This window comes from Bombina bombina, chromosome 10, assembly GCF_027579735.1.
Source record: "Bombina bombina isolate aBomBom1 chromosome 10, aBomBom1.pri, whole genome shotgun sequence".
NCBI lineage: Eukaryota > Metazoa > Chordata > Amphibia > Anura > Bombinatoridae > Bombina > Bombina bombina.
Window position 1 is genome coordinate 199,572,941 of NC_069508.1, and position 23,994 is coordinate 199,596,934.

The 23,994-nt window shown below is 41.4% G+C and overlaps 1 protein-coding gene across 1 annotated transcript in view; it reads right to left on the reverse strand.

Moving 5' to 3' along the window:
* OMA1 (OMA1 zinc metallopeptidase) overlaps positions 1-23,994 on the reverse strand; it is a 388,294-nt gene that overhangs the window by 266,479 nt on the left and 97,821 nt on the right. The window contains exon 6 of the mRNA XM_053693625.1: positions 18,766-18,894. Within this exon, the coding sequence (XP_053549600.1) occupies positions 18,766-18,894 (129 nt within the window). The remainder of the gene's footprint in view (positions 1-18,765; positions 18,895-23,994) is intronic.

Consider the following 23,994-nt stretch of genomic DNA (forward strand, 5'->3'; position numbering starts at 1 on the left):
AGCATCTTATAGAATCTCACCAGCCCAGAGAGCTTTAGATCATTGCACCAGGGAAATAGAAGTAATGGCAGCATCTTATAGAATCTCACAAGCCCAGAGAGCTTTAGATCAGTGTACCAGGGAAATATAAGTACTGGCAGCATCTTATAGCATCTCACCAGCCCAGAGAGCTTTAGATCATTGCACCAGGGAAATAGAAGTACTGGCAGCATCTTATAGAGTCTCACCAGCCCAGAGAGCTTTAGATCATTGCACCAGGGAAATAGAAGCACTGGCAGCATCTTATAGAATCTCACCAGCCCAGAGAGCTTTAGATCATTGCACCAGGGAAATAGAAGCACTGGCAGCATCTTGTAGAATCTCACCAGCCCAGAGAGCTTTAGATCATTGCACCAGGGAAATAGAATTACTGGCAGCATTTTATAGAATCTCACCAGCCCAGAGAGTTTTAGATCAGTGTACCAGTGAAATAGAAGTACTGGCAGCATCTTATAGAATCTCACCAGCCCAGAGAGCTTTAGATCAGTGCACCAGGGAAATAGAAGTACTGGCAGCATCTTATAGAATCTCACCAGCCCAGAGAGCTTTAGATCAGTGCACCAGGGAAATAGAAGTACTGGCAGCATGTTACAGAATCTCACCAGCCCAGAGAGCTTTAGATCAGTGCACCAGGGAAATAGAAGTACTGGCAGCATCTTATAGAATCTCACCAGCCAAGAGAGCTTTAGATCATTCCACCAGGGAAACAGAAGTACTGGCAGCATTCATATAGAATCTCATCAGCCCAGAGAGCTTTAGATCATTCCACCAGGGAAACAGAAGTACTGGCAGCATCTTATAGAATCTCACCAGCCCAGAGAGCTTTAGATCATTCCACCAGGGAAATAGAAATACTGGCAGCATCTTATAGAATCTCACCAGCCCAGAGAGCTTTAGATCATTCCACCAGGGAAACAGAAGTACTGGCAGCATTCTTATAGAATCTAACCAGCCCAGAGAGCTTTAGATCATTGCACCAGGGAAATAGAAGTACTGGCAGCATCTTATAGAATCTCACAAGCCCAGAGAGCTTTAGATCATTGCACGAGGGAAATAGAAGTACTGGCAGCATTCTTATAGAATCTCACCAGCCCAGAGACCTTTAGATCATTACACCAGGGAAATAGAAGTACTGGCAGCATCTTATAGAATCTCACCAGCCCAGAGAGCTTTAGATCAGTGCACCAGGGAAATAGAAGTACTGGCAGCATCTTATAGAATCTCACCAGCCCAGAGAGCTTTAGATCATTGCACGAGGGAAATAGAAGTACTGGCAGCATTCTTATAGAATCTCACCAGCCCAGAGAGCTTTAGATCATTCCACCAGGGAAACAGAAGTACTGGCAGCATTCTTATAGAATCTAACCAGCCCAGAGAGCTTTAGATCATTGCACCAGGGAAATAGAAGTACTGGCAGCATCTTATAGAATCTCACAAGCCCAGAGAGCTTTAGATCATTGCACGAGGGAAATAGAAGTACTGGCAGCATTCTTATAGAATCTCACCAGCCCAGAGACCTTTAGATCATTACACCAGGGAAATAGAAGTACTGGCAGCATCTTATAGAATCTCACCAGCCCAGAGAGCTTTAGATCAGTGCACCAGGGAAATAGAAGTACTGGCAGCATCTTATAGAATCTCACCAGCCCAGAGAGCTTTAGATCATTGCACGAGGGAAATAGAAGTACTGGCAGCATTCTTATAGAATCTCACCAGCCCAGAAACCTTTAGATCATTACACCAGGGAAATAGAAGTACTGGCAGCATCTAATAGAATCTCACCAGCCCAGAGAGCTTTAGATCAGTGCACCAGGGAAATAGAAGTACTGGCAGCATTCTTATAGAATCTCACCAGCACCGAGAGCTTTAGATCATTGCACCAGGGAAATAGAAGTACTGGCAGCATTCTTATAGAATCTCACCAGCCCAGAGTGCTTTAGATCAGTGCACCAGGGAAATAGAAGTACTGGCAGCATCTTATAGAATCTCACCAGCCCAGAGAGCTTTAGATCAGTGCACCAGGGAAATAGAAGTACTGGCAGCATCTTATAGAATCTCACCAGCCCAGAGAGCTTTAGATCAGTGCACCAGGGAAATAGAAGTACTGGCAGCATCTTATAGAATCTCACCTGCCCAGAGAGCTTTAGATCATTGCACCAGGGAAATAGAAGTACTGGCAGCATTCTTATAGAATCTCACAAGCCCAGAGAGCTTTAGATCATTGCACGAGGGAAATAGAAGTACTGGCAGCATCTTATAGAATCTCACCAGCCCAGAGACCTTTAGATCATTACACCAGGGAAATAGAAGTACTGGCAGCATCTTATAGAATCTCACCAGCCCAGAGAGCTTTAGATCATTGCACCAGGGAAATAGAAGTACTGGCAGCATCTTATAGAATCTCACCTGCCCAGAGAGCTTTAGATCATTGCACCAGGGAAATAGAAGTACTGGCAGCATCTTATAGAATCTCACCAGCCCAGAGAGCTTTAGATCATTGCACCAGGGAAATAGAAGTAATGGCAGCATCTTATAGAATCTCACAAGCCCAGAGAGCTTTAGATCAGTGTACCAGGGAAATATAAGTACTGGCAGCATCTTATAGCATCTCACCAGCCCAGAGAGCTTTAGATCATTGCACCAGGGAAATAGAAGTACTGGCAGCATCTTATAGAGTCTCACCAGCCCAGAGAGCTTTAGATCATTGCACCAGGGAAATAGAAGTACTGGCAGCATTCTTAAAGAATCTCACCAGGGAAATAGAAGTACTGGCAGCATCTTATAGAATCTCACCTGCCCAGAGAGCTTTAGATCATTGCACGAGGGAAATAGAAGTACTGGCAGCATCTTATAGAATCTCACCAGGGAAATAGAAGTACTGGCAGCATCTTATAGAATCTCACCAGCCCAGAGAGCTTTAGATCATTGCACGAGGGAAATAGAAGTACTGGCAGCATCTTATAGAATCTCACCAGGGAAATAGAAGTACTGGCAGCATCTTATAGAATCTCACCAGGGAAATAGAAGTACTGGCAGCATTCTTATAGAATCTCACCAGCCCAGAGAGCTTTAGATCAGTGCACCAGGGAAATAGAAGTACTGGCAGCATCTTATAGAATCTCACCAGCCCAGAGAGCTTTAGATCAGTGCACCAGGGAAATAGAAGTACTGGCAGCATTCTTATAGAATATCACTAGGGAAATAGAAGTACTGGCAGCATCTTATAGAATCTCACCAGCCCAGAGAGCTTTAGATCATTGCACCAGGGAAATAGAAGTACTGGCAGCATTCTTATAGAATCTCACAAGCCCAGAGAGCTTTAGATCATTGCACCAGGGAAATAGAAGTACTGGCAGCATCTTATAGAATCTCACCAGCCCAGAGAGCTTTAGATCAGTGCACCAGGGAAATAGAAGTACTGGCAGCATTTTTGAATAATCTCACCAGCCCAGAGAGCTTTAGATCAGTGTACCAGGGAAATATAAGTACTGGCAGCATCTTATAGCATCTCACCAGCCCAGAGAGCTTTAGATCATTGCACCAGGGAAATAGAAGTACTGGCAGCATCTTATAGAGTCTCACCAGCCCAGAGAGCTTTAGATCATTGCACCAGGGAAATAGAAGCACTGGCAGCATCTTATAGAATCTCACCAGCCCAGAGAGCTTTAGATCATTGCACCAGGGAAATAGAAGCACTGGCAGCATCTTGTAGAATCTCACCAGCCCAGAGAGCTTTAGATCATTGCACCAGGGAAATAGAATTACTGGCAGCATTTTATAGAATCTCACCAGCCCAGAGAGTTTTAGATCAGTGTACCAGTGAAATAGAAGTACTGGCAGCATCTTATAGAATCTCACCAGCCCAGAGAGCTTTAGATCAGTACACCAGGGAAATAGAAGTACTGGCAGCATCTTATAGAATCTCACCAGCCCAGAGAGCTTTAGATCAGTGCACCAGGGAAATAGAAGTACTGGCAGCATGTTACAGAATCTCACCAGCCCAGAGAGCTTTAGATCAGTGCACCAGGGAAATAGAAGTACTGGCAGCATCTTATAGAATCTCACCAGCCAAGAGAGCTTTAGATCATTCCACCAGGGAAACAGAAGTACTGGCAGCATTCATATAGAATCTCATCAGCCCAGAGAGCTTTAGATCATTCCACCAGGGAAACAGAAGTACTGGCAGCATCTTATAGAATCTCACCAGCCCAGAGAGCTTTAGATCATTCCACCAGGGAAATAGAAATACTGGCAGCATCTTATAGAATCTCACCAGCCCAGAGAGCTTTAGATCATTCCACCAGGGAAACAGAAGTACTGGCAGCATTCTTATAGAATCTAACCAGCCCAGAGAGCTTTAGATCATTGCACCAGGGAAATAGAAGTACTGGCAGCATCTTATAGCATCTCACAAGCCCAGAGAGCTTTAGATCATTGCACGAGGGAAATAGAAGTACTGGCAGCATTCTTATAGAATCTCACCAGCCCAGAGACCTTTAGATCATTACACCAGGGAAATAGAAGTACTGGCAGCATCTTATAGAATCTCACCAGCCCAGAGAGCTTTAGATCAGTGCACCAGGGAAATAGAAGTACTGGCAGCATCTTATAGAATCTCACCAGCCCAGAGAGCTTTAGATCATTGCACGAGGGAAATAGAAGTACTGGCAGCATTCTTATAGAATCTCACCAGCCCAGAAACCTTTAGATCATTACACCAGGGAAATAGAAGTACTGGCAGCATCTAATAGAATCTCACCAGCCCAGAGAGCTTTAGATCAGTGCACCAGGGAAATAGAAGTACTGGCAGCATTCTTATAGAATCTCACCAGCACCGAGAGCTTTAGATCATTGCACCAGGGAAATAGAAGTACTGGCAGCATTCTTATAGAATCTCACCAGCCCAGAGTGCTTTAGATCAGTGCACCAGGGAAATAGAAGTACTGGCAGCATCTTATAGAATCTCACCAGCCCAGAGAGCTTTAGATCAGTGCACCAGGGAAATAGAAGTACTGGCAGCATCTTATAGAATCTCACCAGCCCAGAGAGCTTTAGATCAGTGCACCAGGGAAATAGAAGTACTGGCAGCATCTTATAGAATCTCACCTGCCCAGAGAGCTTTAGATCATTGCACCAGGGAAATAGAAGTACTGGCAGCATCTTATAGAATCTCACAAGCCCAGAGAGCTTTAGATCATTGCACGAGGGAAATAGAAGTACTGGCAGCATCTTATAGAATCTCACCAGCCCAGAGACCTTTAGATCATTACACCAGGGAAATAGAAGTACTGGCAGCATCTTATAGAATCTCACCAGCCCAGAGAGCTTTAGATCATTGCACCAGGGAAATAGAAGTACTGGCAGCATCTTATAGAATCTCACCTGCCCAGAGAGCTTTAGATCATTGCACCAGGGAAATAGAAGTACTGGCAGCATCTTATAGAATCTCACCAGCCCAGAGAGCTTTAGATCATTGCACGAGGGAAATAGAAGTACTGGCAGCATTCTTAAAGAATCTCACCAGGGAAATAGAAGTACTGGCAGCATCTTATAGAATCTCACCTGCCCACAGAGCTTTAGATCATTGCACGAGGGAAATAGAAGTACTGGCAGCATCTTATAGAATCTCACCAGGGAAATAGAAGTACTGGCAGCATCTTATAGAATCTCACCAGCCCAGAGAGCTTTAGATCAGTGCACCAGGGAAATAGAAGTACTGGCAGCATCTTATAGAATCTCACCAGCCCAGAGAGCTTTAGATCAGTGCACCAGGGAAATAGAAGTACTGGCAGCATTCTTATAGAATATCACTAGGGAAATAGAAGTACTGGCAGCATCTTATAGAATCTCACCAGCCCAGAGAGCTTTAGATCATTGCACCAGGGAAATAGAAGTACTGGCAGCATCTTATAGAATCTCACAAGCCCAGAGAGCTTTAGATAATTGGGCCTAAGTCTCAGTTTTACAAACAGATCACAAGTAAACAGTGACCAAAGTCTAAGCCTTTTCATATCAACTTATGAGAATGGAAGAGGTAAAACCAATGTAGCCCTCAGTACTGCAAAGATATACCTTAAAGGGACATTAAAGAGTTCAGATAGATTTGCTACAATTATTTGCTTCCTTTTCTTAGTTTCATTTGCTGAAAATCATACCTAGGCATACCTGGAAGCTAGCTGCTTATTGGTGGCTGCACATATATGCCTCTTTTCATTGGCTCACCTGATGTGTTCACCTAGCTCCCAGTAGTGCGTGCTGCTCTTTCAGAAAAGGATACCAAGAGAATTAAGTCAATTTGATGACAAAAGTAATTTGGTTGTTTATAATTATATACATGAATTATGTAACAAATGGGTTTCATATCACTTTAACCGCAGAGGATGTTATATACAAAACTCCTCTCTCTCTTTAAGATTTGGAGTTGATTACATGTGCTTGCTAGAACCAGTTTTTTATATTGATTATTGTTTTTCTGGTGCAACACTTAACAGTTTAGTTTAAAAAAAAGAAAAGAAAAATAAATGAATATGAGAGAAAAAGACATTAAACCGGTTTTCTGAAGCAGAAGTAAGAAATTTGTTAGTAGAGAAAAGAAAGTTGTATTTGTATTCTAACCTCTGGTGTATTATCATCATCTCAAGCTATTTGTAAAGTGCCACCACTACATAATTAAAGGGACAGTACAGTCAAACTTTCATGATTCAGATAGAGCATGTATTTTAAACAACTAACTTACCTCTATTATCAAATTTGGTATAATTTTTTTAAATAATAAAAGTAAGTAAGAGTCAATGGCAGGATGCATATATGTGTCTGTCTGATGTTACTGTCACTTTAAGGCTGCGTTCGGGCAGCGCTCCAAGCGAACTGGAACTCGCTTGGAGTGTTTTCCTCACACTTGCAAATGAGGGGCGCAATCCGATATACGGCGCAGGTTTTGGCGCAAGCGTGGAAACCTGCGCCGCCCGTAGTTTGACCTTGCACATCGGGCTATCACATATACAGTGCCGGCAGTTGCTAAAGTGCCGTAAGTCGGACAAACTAGCGATGTCCAGAAAAAAGCGTAAGTACAAATCTCTGGAGTCGCCAGTGACTTACGGCACTTTAGAAACTGCCTGCGCCTACAAAAACTAAACTAAATATAAAATCTCCCGTAACTGTCTAACACGCCTCCCAAACATCATCCCGACATGTATACCCCTCTATCCGCAATCCCCCCTCTCAATCCTAATAATAAATATATTGACCCCTAAACCGCCGCTCCCGGACCCCGCCGCCAGCTACATTAAATGTATTACCCCCTAATCTGATCCCCCTACACCGCCGCCAGCTACATTAAATGTATTACAACCTAATCTGACCCCCCCTACACCGCCGCCACCTATATTAACTATATTAACCCCTAATATGATCCCCCTACACGCCCCCACTTATATTAAATGTATTAACCCCTAATATGATCCCCCTACACCGCCGCCACCTATATTAAATTTATTAACACCTAATCTAATCCCCCTACACCGCCGCCACCTATATTAAATATATTAACCCCTAAACCTAAGTCTAACCCTAACACCCCCTAACTTAATTATTATTGAAATAAATCTAAATAATATTAATATTATTAACTAAATTATTCCTATTTAAAACTAAATACTTACCTATAAAATAAACCCTAAGATAGCTACAATATAATTAATAATTACATTGTAGCTATTTTAGGGTTTATATTTATTTTAAAGGTAACTTTGTATTTATTTTAACTAGGTACAATAGCTATTAAATAGTTAATAACTATTTAATAGCTACCTAGTTAAAATAATTACAAAATTACCTGTAAAATAAATATAAACCCTAAAATAGCTACAATGTAATTATTAATTATATTGTAGCTATCTTAGGGTTTATTTTATAGGTAAGTATTTAGTTTTAAATAGGAATAATTTAGTTAATAATATTAATATTATTTAGATCTTGAAAAAGGCTGTCCAGCCGAAACATGTTGATACCAGAGCACACCTGCACAGGATTTGAGAAGACAAAGTGAATACCAGCTATACCCAGTTGAAATATTCAAGTTCCCACTAAGCGGCATATATTTAACCGCAAAGATCACATTGATAACTAGAAATCCTTTTCCTACTTATCCTACAATCTTTCTACTTATCCCAACAACCACATTTCAGCACCCAGATCGGTCACTGACCGACATCTAAGAAACCTGGGAACAACAGACCGGAAAGGCACGCAAAAATTCCACATCAGGAGGTTATCCAACAACCATACCATCGTGATCGGTCACTGACCGACAGACAAGCCACAGAATAGAAAAACCGGAGATACTTAAAAAACATCAGCAGACGGTTAGCACTTAAGCGCAACGAAGATCCCACCAAGAAACCCTTAAGAGCGCGATCGGTCACTGACCGACAAAGGATAAGGTAACTGAGCGGCCACAACAACTACCCAAACACATATATAAAAGTGAATTTTCTCGCAGCAAACAGATAAGCCCACCTAATAAGAGGAAACCAAAGCGGCATTTATTTAACCGCCAGCAGCTCATATAGAACTGCCACCAGCTTGATCTTGAAACTTAATCAAAACACTGGCATAGCAGCGTTTATTTAACCGCAATTATCTCACAAAAGTGATATCAAACAGATACACTTCAAGGTACTAATTTGTATACTTATATTATAGTGTGATAAAAATCGCACCAACATACCTCTACATTTGATATATAGTTGCCTAAGATAAGATCTCAATTGCATAGCTGAACTTGAAACAAAGTATCCTATATGAACTATACAGCAACTATTGTTTTATCCACTATAAATTTGTATCTACAAACATTCTGTTAGAAATTACAACTTGTGATAAACCCAAAACTGTATAAATTATAAGATTTTAACGTTATTATTTTAATTTAATTTATTTTTTATATATTATGTACATTTTTATACATAGAGACACCGGTGTCATTTTTTAAACTTTGAAGGAATTGTAATAATTTTTGTTTAACTGTACTTTTAGCATCACTACTATTGGGTAAATTTACCATAATCAAATAAAGGATCATATTTATTTCTTAAATAGTTTCGACATCCATTTTTTTCCAAAAGAGAATATAAAATTAGGACTCATCAAAACATTAACATATATTGAGCCCACATATTATCACACATATTTACAGTAAGACACATTGGGAATAGCAACTTGTTTTGCGCCACCTACTACAACTAACATTAACTATTTAATAGCTACCTAGTTAAAATAATTACAAAATTACCTGTAAAATACATCCTAACCTAAGTTACCATAACACCTAACACTACACTATCATTAAATTAACTAAATAAACTATAATTATCTCAACTAAAAACAAAATTAATGCTTACCTGATAAATTTCTTTCTTTTGCGATGTACCGAGTCCACAGTTTCATCCTTACTTGTGGGATATTGTCTTTCCTGACAGGAAGTAGCAAAGAGAGCACCACAGCAGAGCTGTCTATATAGCTCCCCCCTTAATTCCCCCCCCCAGTCATTCGACTGAAGGCTAAGGAAGAAAAAGGAGAAACTATAAGGTGCAGAGGTGACTGAAGTTTTCAATAAAAAATACTATCTGTCTTGAATAGACAGGGCGGGCCGTTGACTCGGTACATCGCAAAAGAAAGAAATTTATCAGGTAAGCATAAATTTTGTTTTCTTTTGCAAGATGTACCGAGTCCACGGTTTCATCCTTACTTGTGGAATACCAATACAAAACTTTAGGACACGGATGAAGGGAGGGACAAGACAGGAACCTAAACGGAAGGCACCACTGTTTGCAGAACCTTTCTCCCAAAAATAGCCTCCGAAGAAGCAAAAGTATCAAATTTGGAAAATTTGGAAAAGGTATGAAGCGAAGACCAAGTCGCAGCCTTACAAATTTGTTCAACAGAAGCATCATTTTTAAAAGCCCATGTGGAAGCCACCGCTCTAGTAGAATGAGCTGTAATTCTTTCAGGAGGCTGCTGTCCAGCAGTCTCATAAGCCAAACGTATGATGCATTTCAGCCAAAAGGAAAGAGAGGTAGCCGTAGCCTTTTGAACTCTTATGCTTTCCAGAATAGACAACAAACAAAGAAGATGTTTGACGAAAATCTTTGGTTGCCTGCAAATAAAACTTCAAAGCACGAACCACGTCCAAGTTGTGCAACAGATGTTCCTTCTTAGAAGAAGGATTAGGACACAGAGAGGGAACAACAATTTCCTGATTGATATTCTTGTTAGTAACAACCTTAGGGAGGAACCCAGGTTTGGTACGCAAAACCACCTTATCCGCATGGAAAACAAGATAAGGCGAGTCACATTGTAATGCAGATAGTTCAGAAACTCTTCAAGCTAAAGAGATAGCAACTAGAAACAGAACTTTCCAAGATAGAAGCTTAATATCTATGGAATGCATGGGTTCAAACGGAACCCCCTGAAGAACTTTAAGAACTAAATTTAAACTCCATGGCGGAGCAACAGGTTTAAACACAGGCTTGATTCTAACTAAAGCCTGACAGAAAGCCCGAACGTCTGGGACATCTGCCAGACGCTTGTGCAATAGAATAGACAAAGCAGATATCTGTCCTTTTAAGGAACTAGCTGACAATCCTTTCTCCAATCCCTCTTGGAGAAAGGACAAAATCCTAGGAATCCTAATCTTACTCCATGAGTAACCTTTGGATTTGCACCAAAAAAGATATTTACTCCATATCTTATGATAGATTTTCCTGGTGACAGGCTTTCGAATCTGAATCAAGGTATATATGACCGACTCCGAGAAACCCCGCTTTGATAAAATCAAGCGTTCAATCTCCAAGCAGTCAGTTGCAGAGAAATTAGATTTGGATGCTTGAACGGACCTTGAATCAAAAGGTCCTGCCTCAGTGGCAGAGTCCATGGTGGCAGAGATGACATGTCCACCAGGTCTGCATACCAAGTCCTGCGTAGCCACGCAGGTGCTATCAAAATCACTGAATCTCTCTCCTGTTTGATTCTGGCAATCAGACGCGGGAGGAGAGGGAATGGTGGAAACACATAAGCTAGGTTGAACGACCAGGGTACTGATAGAGCATCTATCAGTACTGCCTGAGGATCCCTTGACCTGGACCCGTAACAAGGAAGTTTGGCGTTCTGACGAGGCGCCATCAGATCCAATTCTGGTGTGCCCCATAGCTGAATGTTTTAGCTTGCTGCTTGTCAAGAGAAAACAACTGCGCAACTGAGGCGCAAAATTAGACCCCGCCCATCTCACTCGATGTTACTAAGGCCTCCAAAAAAACACACCAAGCGTTTTTACCGGCCATGTGGGTTCTAAAACCCCAAAAAGCCAAGTGTACCCTCAATACAGTTGCCCCTCATACGTTTACTAACAGCACTCCCAGAACACACAACCGTTTGCTAATATCATTCAAATTGAGTGTCAACCATAAGTTTAGCCCTTTATGCAAGCTTAGTAATGCCACTATAAGTCTAGGATTACTGCTTACCCTTACCATCATGGGGATACTGTCAGCCTTTCTGAAATATCACAGTCTCTCCAGAAAAAATGACTGAACATACCTCATTGCTGTATAGCATGAAACCGTTCCTCACACTGAAGTTTTCCTGTACTCCTCAGCTTCTGTGGGAACGGCATTGGATCTTAGTTACAAATGCTAAGATCATCATCCTCTAGGCAGAAATCTTCATCCATCTCCTGCCTGAGAGTAAATAGTACACACCGGTACCATTTAAAAATAACAAACTCTTGCTTGAAGAAAATAAAAACTAACAATTTATCACCTCTTTCACTTTACCCTTCCTGCTTAGAGCCGGCAAAATGACTGGGGGGTGGAGTTAAGGGGGGAGCTATATAGACAGCTCTGCTGTGGGCGCCCTCTTTGTTTGTTCCTGTTAGGAAGGATAATATCCCACAAGTAAGGATGAAGCCGTGGACTCGGTACATCTTGCAAAAGAAATACAATTAAATAGACTAAACTATATTACAAAAACAAACAAACACTAAATTACAAAAAATAAAAAAAGATTACAAGAATTTTAAGCTAATTACACCTAATCTAAGCCCCCTAATAAAATAAAAAAGCCCCCCAAAATAATAAAATTTCCCTACTCTAAACTAAAATTACAAAAGTAATCAGCTCTATTACCAGCCCTTAAAAGGGCCTTTTGCGGGGCATTACCCCAAAGTAATCAGCTCTTTTACCTGTAAAAAAAAGAACAATCCCCCCCCATTGCAACCCACCACCCACACACCCCTACTCTAAAACCCACCCGATCCCCCCTTAAAAAAACCTAAGTCTAACCCCCAAGTGGTCCTAACCTGTCCTGAAGACCGGCGGAGAAGGTCCTGTTCCAGGCGGAGAAGTCTTCTTCCAAGCGGCGACCTCTTCTTCTTCCAGGAACCAGCCGGCGCGGAGTGGAGGAGTTGAAGACCGGAGCTGAAGACCGGCCACGCTGGAACTGTAGATCGGCGACACTGGAATTGAAGACTGCGGAGCCATGGAGCGTGGTGGATCCTCTTCATACGATCTCCGCCGTACACTGAATAAACATTGTTTAATTGTAACTACACGTAGTAAAAAAAACTGCCCCTTTTTCTGTCATTTATTTATGAAAAAGTGGAAGTGTGGGCACAGTCATTTCACACTCGAGTGTCCCTAATTGGCCTTAGTTGAGAAAGACAACTAGGTTACAACATGGTGGCAAAAAATAGGTTCTTCCCTTATTACACAGACAAGAGAAAAACAAGGCTTATATAAGCCACATAAGCAGAAGCCAAAGACAACCCAAATTCACCAAGGGTTAAATAAGAAGAAAAACTCCCTTACATGCAGTAACAAACCTGAAGTACTGTGAATGCTCCGACCAGCTAATTAATATCGCTGCTTGTGTCATATATCCTACCACAGTCAGCTTTGAGAAAGTGCAAGCGAAACTTGTCAGAAGATGCGGTTAATGAGAAGTACTGAACTGTGATTTTCTACTGTTTCTAAATAAAAGGAGTTTTTACATACATTGTATTGATTCCTCTTTATGTAAAAATGCAGCCGAGCCTTGACTATAGAGGATATATAACACGAGCAGCATTCACACTATGCAATTTTGCTAGTACAATATGGTGCCGTCCACTTTTAGACACTAAAACTCTTTGCTTTTAATACCTAATTATATCTAACATTTATGTAGTGTTAAATGTCCTTTTAAGTATGGTATTATTCACATGTATCTGCTATATGTTATGCAAGACAATTTGAAAAAGCTGGAAGAATAGGCTGGTAAACGGCAAATGAGATTTATCACTGATGTATGTAAGAATTTACATGTTAGAAGCAAGAATAAACATTCTAACTAAAATAGGACAGGTCATGCAAAAAAGAGGAGGAAAATGATTTTTCCATCTTTCCAAATTACTTGATCTAATTTACTTTATTCTTTTGGCATCCTTTGTTGAAATGCACACATAGGTAGACTCAGAAGCACCAATTCACTACTTGGAACTAGCTGGTGATTGGTGGCTGTACATATATGCCACTTGGCTCACCAGATGTATTCAGCTAGCTGCTAGTACTGCATTGCTGCTCATTCAACAACATATGTAACATTATTTTTTATGTTTACTGCCCCTTTAGCCACAGCTGACACACTGTAAACCGGCTGTCATTGTCAATTGAAGGGGCTAAAAAGCGTGTTGTAATAGGCATGTTGTAATAGGACGTCTTGCTGTTTATGCCAACACCATTGCTATTACAGCATCAAAAACCCCTTAAGAACACAAAACATACAGGCAACGACAGTGTCATTAAGGAGTTAAAAAAGGCTTAAATCATTTTTTGGCTAAAAACAAAATCAAATATAATCTGTAAATGCTGAACTCAACTTTTTGTCTTCTATTTTATAAAGGGATTTATAGGAAATTAGGTAAACATAACCAAGGGGGTTTTCAAAGGGTATATCCCAAACTGATCCTGAAATAGCCAATAAAACATCTTACAGTCTAAAATAATTTGTACTGTTAAGTCAGAATCAGATTGATATGCTACATGAAAGTTCTTCTCTGTGAAAGGCACATGTTGAGCAAAAAGAGGCTGCTTCTTGAGTGATAACTAGCCATAGAACAAGCTAGTATGCTACTGTTAATTCCCAGGTTGAGCGCTTCTCTCTTTTTATTTATATTTATATATATATATATATATATATATATATATATATATATATATATATATACACACACACACACACACACACACTCACCGGCCACTTTATTAGGTACATCTTGCTAGTAACGGGTTGGACCCCCTTTTGCCTTCAGAACTGCTTTATTCTTCTTGGCATAGATTGAACAATGTGTTGGAAACATTCCTCAGAGGGGGGAGGAGCCAACTACCACAGAAGCAGGATGCATATCTTGAGAGCTCCTAATATCTACCACGATTTTGCTAAGTTTTACTATTGATAACACCCTCCTATGTCTTTATATTGGAGACTTATATTGAAGACTACCTACTGGGTACTGTTGGAGGAATCCTGCAGCGTTAAACATCTAAACTTTTTCAACCCTAACTCTCTACCTCCCAGGGAGACGCAGAGTATATGAAAGCATGGCCGCGCTCCTTCTATCTCAACTACAGAATTTATTGGACCAACATAATGACTCTCTTTTGGAGACAGTGGCTGAGGCCTTTAGACCTTCCGTTATCTATACTATTGTTTCGGCTGTTATAATTGTTTGCGAGGAGAAGTTCGCAGCAAGTCTGATCACCACGCAGCAGCCGCCATCTTTACAGCTTGCACGGGGATCTCCCTCATTGCCCTATACTAAAACTGAGCTTGAGAGGTGAAAAGCTAATAGAGGGCTGAACTCTGTTTCCGCATTACAAGTTCCGCTGCTGGATGCGCTCTGTAGCGGTTTAGAGGGGACACCGGTAACAGAGGCTCATCACCGCATGGTTCCCTTCTGTCAACTATTTCACCAACACTTCCTCATGCTTCAACGCTCAGGCAACGCTACTGACCCACGGCTAAAAGGACTTAGATCTTGTGCGCCGCTGCCCTGCGGAGTTTATCAATCCTATCATTATCGATGCTGCGTCTCTATGTTAGAACCGCAGTGGGACCCTGGAGGCTCTTTACTTTACCTTCTTTTTGGCCCAGATGGCGCGGGCTATAGCTGGAGGTGACCTTTGCTTACACATGGGACTTTTGTCAGCCGACTTGGGTCACATAACTTAACACAAAAATACCTGTGATGATAAGGGACAGCGATGTTACTATCGATCACTACATGGTTGTATGGTGTCTGTGTTCCTTCTTATGGTTATAACACCATTATTTACTGATTTTGACTCGCATCGCTACCTTAGGTCATTAAGTCCTCCATAATTATCCCTGTGTTCTGTCTACTCACTGGGGGTATTAGGATGTTACAATAGAATATTGTTATAGATTTGCATGTGTATATTAACCTACTATTTTATATGTTCATTATGGAGCGATTGTTTGATATAGTTCATCATGCTGGATTGTATCGTTCACATAAGTGCTGTTCCCTTGCCTGCGTCTGTTTAAGACATACTGTGACTAATGCTAGGGGAACTTTCTCCACAGCAGGTGGAACTTAGACTACACTGAATTTCTTTTCCTGATTTATTCCTACCACTTTTCCCTCTCATAATATATAGCATAAGATGCACGTATATCTATTTAAAGGTATGCTATGTTAAGATGCAGTGTTGTGCATGAAGAATGTTGATATGAGTAATGTTTGTGCTACACATACACTTAACAAAAGATGGAAATGTACAGCTCCCCAGCTGCTATGGCACATAGTACCTGAAGTTGTCGTACTGGACAATAGTATATGCCGTACCTTGATTATAAATACATAAGTCTCCCCTGATAGTTGATAGCTATTCATGCTCCCTCTAGAGGCCATCTCTTTCGCCCGATAAAGATAATATATTATGATGTCAAAGAGATTGTCCTTTATGAGTCAGTTAACCGTGTATAGACCGTTTGTATATATATATATATATATATATATATATATATATATATATATATATATATGGGTTTTTTCTCCCCTCACTCCCTTCACAGTTAATGGTCACTCATAGCTGCACTAAAGCTTGATATGCTGATCTCTACCACTCTAAATGTTTTTAAGGCGTGAGTGTCAGCGGCCGGGATACTCTGCCCTTTTCATGTTTAGCTTCATAGATGGGATCTGCATCACCTATATAGATGGGAGTCCAAATAGTAAGTAGGGGAATACCAACTTTCATCATCAGATATCTATATAACCCCCTGCGATTAGCCCCAGATTTTTGTATACTGTCAATATCTATATTCCGCTAGTGTTACCTAGAATTTAAGTATTTAACAAGAGTATTACAGCGGGCTGGTCCTGCACTCTACATAGTCGCACTCCCTATAGTGCCAGAGCTAAGGTACATAACTCTACCCAAATTCATTCAGTAAGATTTGTCGGGCTCTGATATATGGGGGCCTGCTTTGGTCTAATGTGCACTCAGTCCTTTTTATGCATACACTAGTGGCCCATATGTTTAGATAATTCCATAAATAGTTTTGGTGCCTTGCTTTATTTAAGCATATCTTCTTTGAAGTCTAAAATTGTAGCTACCTTTGCCTTTCCTGGAAGGTATGACCTCTAGACATATTTGACTTATCTTAATGAATCTACCACCTCCCTCCCCCCCTTGATGTACCTCCTAATGTTGGAGGGCTACCTATATGGCTTCTCTTGCCTATGCCATACTCTTGCTAATTTTAGTTCACAATATCTCCCTTGTCTACTTTAATAATTGACATAATTTACGAGTAGTCCTGAGGATTCATTATTATTCCCAGTTAATACCCCTCCTGTCATATGTTGTATAAATCTTCAGGACCTCAGGAACAAAACTGTTGTTAAATTTAAAAAAAAAAAATTTGAGGTTTATTAATGAGATCCAAAAGTGGTCTCCTTGGTTACAATTTCCTTCTTTCGCTTCATCACTACCTGTTACTTTTGTTGGCCCAAGAGTAAACTATTCCATCATATAGAAGGTTCATGAAAGATCAGCATCTTATCTATATAATGTTTGCAAGCTATGTAATTTGTTGGCTATACGTCTCTTACATGTCTACTTTATTGCTCCTGTAACATTGAAGCCTTGTCTTATGTGACATTAGAATTTGTTATAATGATCTATGTATGCCTTTAACTAAACCTCAATAAAAAAATTATATTTGAAAAAAAAAAAGAAACATTCCTCAGACATTTTGGTCCATATTGACATGATAGCATCATGTAGTTGCTGCAGATTTGTCGGCATCACATCCATAATGCAAATCTCCAGTTCCACCACATCCCAAAGGTGCTCTATTTGATTGAGATCTGGTGACTGTGGAGGCTATTGAAGTACAGTGTACCCATTGTCATGTTCAAGAAACCAGTTTGAGATGATTTGAGCTTTGTAACAAGGTGCATTATCCTGCTGGAAGTAGCCATCAGAAGAAGATGGGTACACTGTAGTCATAAAGGGATGGACATGGTCAGCAACAATACTCAGGTAGGCTGTGGCGTTTAAACAATGCTCAATTGGTACTAAGGGTGCAAAGTGTGCTAAGAAAATATCCCCCACACCATTACACCACCACCAGCCTGAACCACTGATACAAGGCAAGATGGATCCATGCTTTCATGCTGTTTACGCCGAATTATGACTCTACCATCTGAATATGGCAGCTGAAATCGAGACTCATCAGACCAGGCAACGTTTTTCCAATCTTCTATTGTCCAATTTTGGTGAGCCTGTGCGAATTGTAGCCTCAGTTTACTGTTCTTAGCTGACAGTAGTGGTACCCAGTGTGGTCTTCTGCTGCTGTAGCCCATCTGCTTCAAGATTCGGCATGTTGTGAGTTCAGTAACGAGTGTTATTTGAGTTACTGTTGCCTTTCTATAGTCTCAAACCAGTCAGCCCATTCTCCTCTGACCTCTGACATGAACAAGGCATTTTTGTCCACACAACTGCAACTCACTGGATATTTTCTCTTTTTCGGACCATTCTCTGTAAACCCTAGAGAAGGTTGTTCGTGAAAATCCTAGTAGATCAGAAGTTTTTCAAATATTCAGACCAGCCCACCTGGCACCAACAACCATGCCAATTTCAAAATCACTTAAATCCCCATTCTTCCCCATTCTGATGCTCGGTTTGAATTTCAGGAAGTCGTCTTCACCACGTCTAGATACCTAAATACATTGAGTTACTGCCATGTGATTGGCTGATTAGCAATTTGTGTTACCAAGCAATTGAACAGGTGTACCTAATAAAGTGTCCGGTGACTGTATGTATGTGTTTATATATATATATATATATACAGTATATATATATATATATATATATAAAAATTTATATGTATGTGTGTGTATATATTATATATATATATATATATATATATATATATACATATATATATATAGAGAGAGTCAGAACTCTGCAATGCAGTATTTAGATGCTGATTTATAAAATGCATTCCCTTTTAATTATCAAGCAAGTGTTTTCTAATATCCAGTGACAAGTGAAGGACACAAATATTAACTACACATAGTTGTGTCACTCAATCACTCTCTCGCTTATGGTGCACAAAAATATCAGGCACATTTCTAAGCATTTCTATAGATTTCCTTACCTCTTTTATCTTTGACTGAGCCCACTGACCAACGACTGCTAGACTGTCCATGGGGCACACAGCCCATATCACAGCAAGAGATATGAGAAACAGGAAGTCCAAGAAGTGGCTGACACTAGCCTTTTCTGCCTGTGACAAACAGAAATACATACAGAATGTTATTTATTATCTCTCTACCTGAGACAAACAGAAAACATAATTTATGCTTACCTGATAAATTTATTTCTCTTGTAGTGTATCCAGTCCACGGATCATCCATTACTTGTGGGATATTCTCCTTCCCAACAGGATGTTGCAAGAGGATCACCCACAGCAGAGCTGCTATATAGCTCCTCCCCTAACTGTCATATCCAGTCATTCGACCGAAAACAAACAGAGAAAGGAGAAACCATAGGGTGCAGTGGTGACTGTAGTTTAATTAAAATTTAGACCTGCCTTAAAAGGACAGGGCGGGCCGTGGACTGGATACACTACAAGAGAAATAAATTTATCAGGTAAGCATAAATTATGTTTTCTCTTGTTAAGTGTATCCAGTCCACGGATCATCCATTACTTGTGGGATACCAATACCAAAGCTAAAGTACACGGATGATGGGAGGGACAAGGCAGGATTAAGTGGAAGGAACCACTGCCTGAAGAACCTTTCTCCCAAACACAGCCTCCGAAGAAGCAAAAGTATCAAATTTGTAAAATTTTGAAAAAGTGTGAAGCGAAGACCAAGTCGCAGCCTTGCAAATCTGTTCAACAGAGGCCTCATTTTTGAAGGCCCAGGTGGAAGCCACAGCTCTAGTAGAATGAGCTGTAATCCTTTCAGGGGGCTGCTGTCCAGCAGTCTCATAGGCTAGGCGTATTATGCTCCGAAGCCAAAAGGAAAGAGAGGTTGCAGAAGCTTTTTGACCTCTCCTCTGTCCAGAGTAAACGACAAACAGGGAAGATGTTTGACGAAAATCTTTAGTAGCTTGTAAGTAAAACTTCAAGGCACAGACTACGTCCAGATTATGTAAAAGACGTTCCTTCTTTGAAGAAGGATTAGGGCACAACGATGGAACAACAATCTCTTGATTGATATTCTTGTTAGAAACCACCTTAGGTAAAAACCCAGGTTTGGTACGCAGAACTACCTTATCTGCATGAAAAATCAGATAAGGAGAATCACATTGTAAGGCAGATAGCTCAGAGACTCTCCGAGCCGAGGAAATAGCCATCAAAAACAGAACTTTCCAAGATAAAAGTTTAATATCAATGGAATGAAGGGGTTCAAACGGAACTCCTTGAAGAACCTTAAGAACCAAGTTTAAGCTCCACGGGGGAGCAACAGGTTTAAACACAGGCTTAATTCTAACCAAAGCCTGGCAAAATGCCTGGACGTCTGGAACCTCTGCCAGACGCTTGTGCAAAAGAATAGACAGAGCAGAAATCTGTCCCTTTAAGGAACTAGCTGATAATCCTTTGTCCAAGCCCTCTTGGAGAAAAGACAATATTCTAGGAATCCTAACCTTACTCCATGAGTAATTCTTGGATTCACACCAATAAAGATATTTACTCCATATCTTGTGGTAGATTTTCCTGGTAACAGGCTTTCGTGCCTGTATTAAAGTATCAATGACTGACTCGGAGAAGCCACGCTTTGATAGAATCAAGCGTTCAATCTCCATGCAGTCAGTCTCAGAGAAATTAGATTTGGATGATTGAAAGGACTTTGTATCAGAAGGTCCTGTCTTAGAGGCAGAGTCCATGGTGGAAAGGATGACATGTCCACTAGGTCTGCATACCAAGTCCTGCGTGGCCACGCAGGTGCTATCAGAATCACCGATGCTCTCTCCTGTTTGATTTTGGCAATCAGTCGAGGGAGCAGAGGAAACGGTGGAAACACATAAGCCAGGTTGAAGAACCAAGGCGCTGCTAGAGCATCTATCAGCGTCGCTTCTGGGTCCCTGGACCTGGATCCGTAACAAGGAAGCTTGGCGTTCTGGCGAGACGCCATGAGATCCAACTCTGGTTTGCCCCAACAATGAATCAACTGAGCAAACACCTCCGGATGGAGTTCCCACTCCCCCGGATGGAAAGTCTGACGACTTAGAAAATCCGCCTCCCAGTTCTCCACGCCTGGGATATGGATTGCTGACAGGTGGCAAGAGTGGTACTCTGCCCAGCGAATTATTTTTGAGACTTCTAACATCGCTAGGGAACTCCTGGTTCCCCCTTGATGGTTGATGTAAGCCACAGTCGTGATGTTGTCCGACTGAAATCTGATGAACCTCAGTGTTGCTAACTGAGGCCAAGCCAGAAGAGCATTGAATATCGCTCTTAACTCCAGAATATTTATTGGAAGGAGTTTCTCCTCCTGAGTCCATGATCCCTGTGCCTTCAGGGAATTCCAGACTGCACCCCAACCTAGAAGGCTGGCATCTGTTGTTACAATTGTCCAATCTGGCCTGCGAAAGGTCATACCCTTGGACAGGTGTACCCGAGACAACCACCAGAGAAGAGAATCTCTGGTCTCTTGATCCAGATTTAGCAGAGGGGACAAATCTGAGTAATCCCCATTCCACTGACTCAGCATGCATAATTGCAGCGGTCTGAGATGAAGGCGCGCAAATGGCACTATGTCCATTGCCGCTACCATTAAGCCGATTACCTCCATACACTGAGCTACCGAAGGGCGCGGAATGGAGTGAAGAACACGGCAAGCATTTAGAAGTTTTGATAACCTGGACTCCGTCAGGTAAATTTTCATTTCTACAGAATCTATAAGAGTCCCTAAGAAGGAGACTCTTGTGAGTGGGGATAGAGAACTCTTTTCCTCGTTCACTTTCCACCCGTGCGACCTCAGAAATGCCAGAACTATCTCTGTATGAGACTTGGCAACTTGAAAGCTTGACGCCTGTATCAGGATGTCGTCTAGATACGGAGCCACCGCTATGCCTTGCGGTCTTAGAACCGCCAGAAGTGAGCCCAGAACCTTTGTAAAGATTCTCAGGGCTGTAGCCAACCCGAAGGGAAGAGCTACAAATTGGTAATGCCTGTCTAGAAAGGCAAACCTTAGAAACCGATGATGATCCTTGTGAATCGGTATGTGAAGGTAGGCATCCTTTAAGTCCACTGTGGTCATGTACTGACCTTCTTGGATCATGGGTAGGATGGTCCGAATAGTTTCCATTTTGAAAGATGGAACTCTGAGGAATTTGTTTAAGATCTTTAGATCCAAAATTGGTCTGAAGGTTCCCTCTTTTTTGGGAACCACAAACAGATTCGACTAAAAACCCTGTCCTTGTTCCGTCCGCGGAACTGGATGGATCACTCCCATCACTAGGAGGTCTTGCACACAGCGTAGGAATGCCTCTTTCTTTATCTGATTTGCAGATAGCCTTGAAAGATGAAATCTCCCTTGTGGAGGGGAAGCTTTGAAGTCCAGAAGATATCCCTGAGATATGATCTCCAACGCCCAGGGATCCTGAACATCTCTTGCCCACGCCTGGGCGAAGAGAGAAAGTCTGCCCCCTACTAGATCCGTCGCCGGATAGGGGGCCGTTCCTTCATGCTGTCTTAGAGGCAGCAGCAGGCTTTCTGGCCTGCTTGCCTTTGTTCCAGGACTAGTTAGGTTTCCAGGCCTGCTTAGATTGAGCAAAAGTTCCCTCTTGTTTTGAAGCGGAGGAAGTTGATGCTGCACCTGCCTTGAAATTTCGAAAGGCACGAAAATTAGACTGTTTGGCCTTTGCTTTGGCCCTGTCCTGAGGAAGGGTGTGACCCTTACCTCCAGTAATGTCAGCAATAATTTCCTTCAAACCAGGCCCGAATAAGGTCTGCCCCTTGAAAGGAATGTTGAGTAATTTAGACTTCGAAGTCACATCAGCTGACCAGGATTTAAGTCATAGCGCCCTACGCGCCTGGATGGCGAATCCGGAATTCTTAGCCGTTAGTTTAGTCAAATGAACAATGGCTTCAGAAACAAATGAGTTAGCTAGCTTAAGTGTTCTAAGCTTGTCAATAATTTCAGTCAATGGAGCTGTATGGATGGCCTTTTCCAGGGCCTCAAACCAGAATGCCGCCGCGGCCGTGACAGGCGCAATGCATGCAAAGGGCTGTAAAATAAAACCTTGTTGAATAAACATTTTCTTAAGGTAACCCTCCAATTTTTTATCCATTGGATCTGAAAAAGCACAACTGTCCTCAACCGGGATAGTGGTACGCTTTGCTAAAGTAGAAACTGCTCCCTCCACCTTAGGGACCGTCTGCCATAAGTCCTGTGTAGTGGCGTCTATTGGAAACATTTTTCTAAATATAGGAGGTGGGGAAAAAGGCACACCCGGTCTATCCCACTCCTTGCTAATAATTTCTGTAAGCCTTTTAGGTATAGGAAAAACATCAGTACACACCGGTACCGCATAGTATTTATCCAGCCTACACAATTTCTCTGGTACTGCAATTGTGTTACAGTCATTCAGAGCAGCTAATACCTCCCCAAGCAACACACAGAGGTTCTCAAGCTTAAATTTAAAATTAGAAATCTCTGAATCAGGTTTCCCCGAATCAGAGATGTCACCCACAGACTGAAGCTCTCCGTCCTCATGATCTGCATATTGTGACGCAGTATCAGACATGGCCCTTACAGCATCTGCGCGCTCTGTATTTCTCCTAACCCCAGAGCAATCGCGCTTGCCTCTTAATTCAGGCAACCTGGATAATACCTCTGACAGGGTATTATTCATGATTGCAGCCATGTCCTGCAAGGTAATCGCTATGAGCGTCCCTGATGTAATTGGCGCCATATTAGCGTGCATCCCCTGAGCGGGAGGCGAAGGGTCTGACACGTGGGGAGAATTAGTCGGCATAACTTCCCCCTCGTCAGAATCTTCTGGTGATATTTCTTTTATAGTTAAAGACTGATCTTTACTGTTTAAGGTGAAATCAATACATTTAGTACACATTCTCCTATGAGGCTCCACCATGGCTTTCAAACATAATGAACAAGTAGTTTCCTCTATGTCAGACATGTTTAAACAGACTAGCAATGAGACTAGCAAGCTTGGAAAACACTTTAAACAAGTTTACAAGCAATATAAAAAACGTTACTGCACCTTTAAGAAACACAAATTTTGTCAAAATTTGAAATAACAGTGAAAAAAGGCAGTTACACTAATGAAATTTTTACAGTGTATGTAACAAGTTAGCAAAGCATTGCACCCACTTGCAAATGGATGATTAACCCCTTAATACCCAAAACTGAAT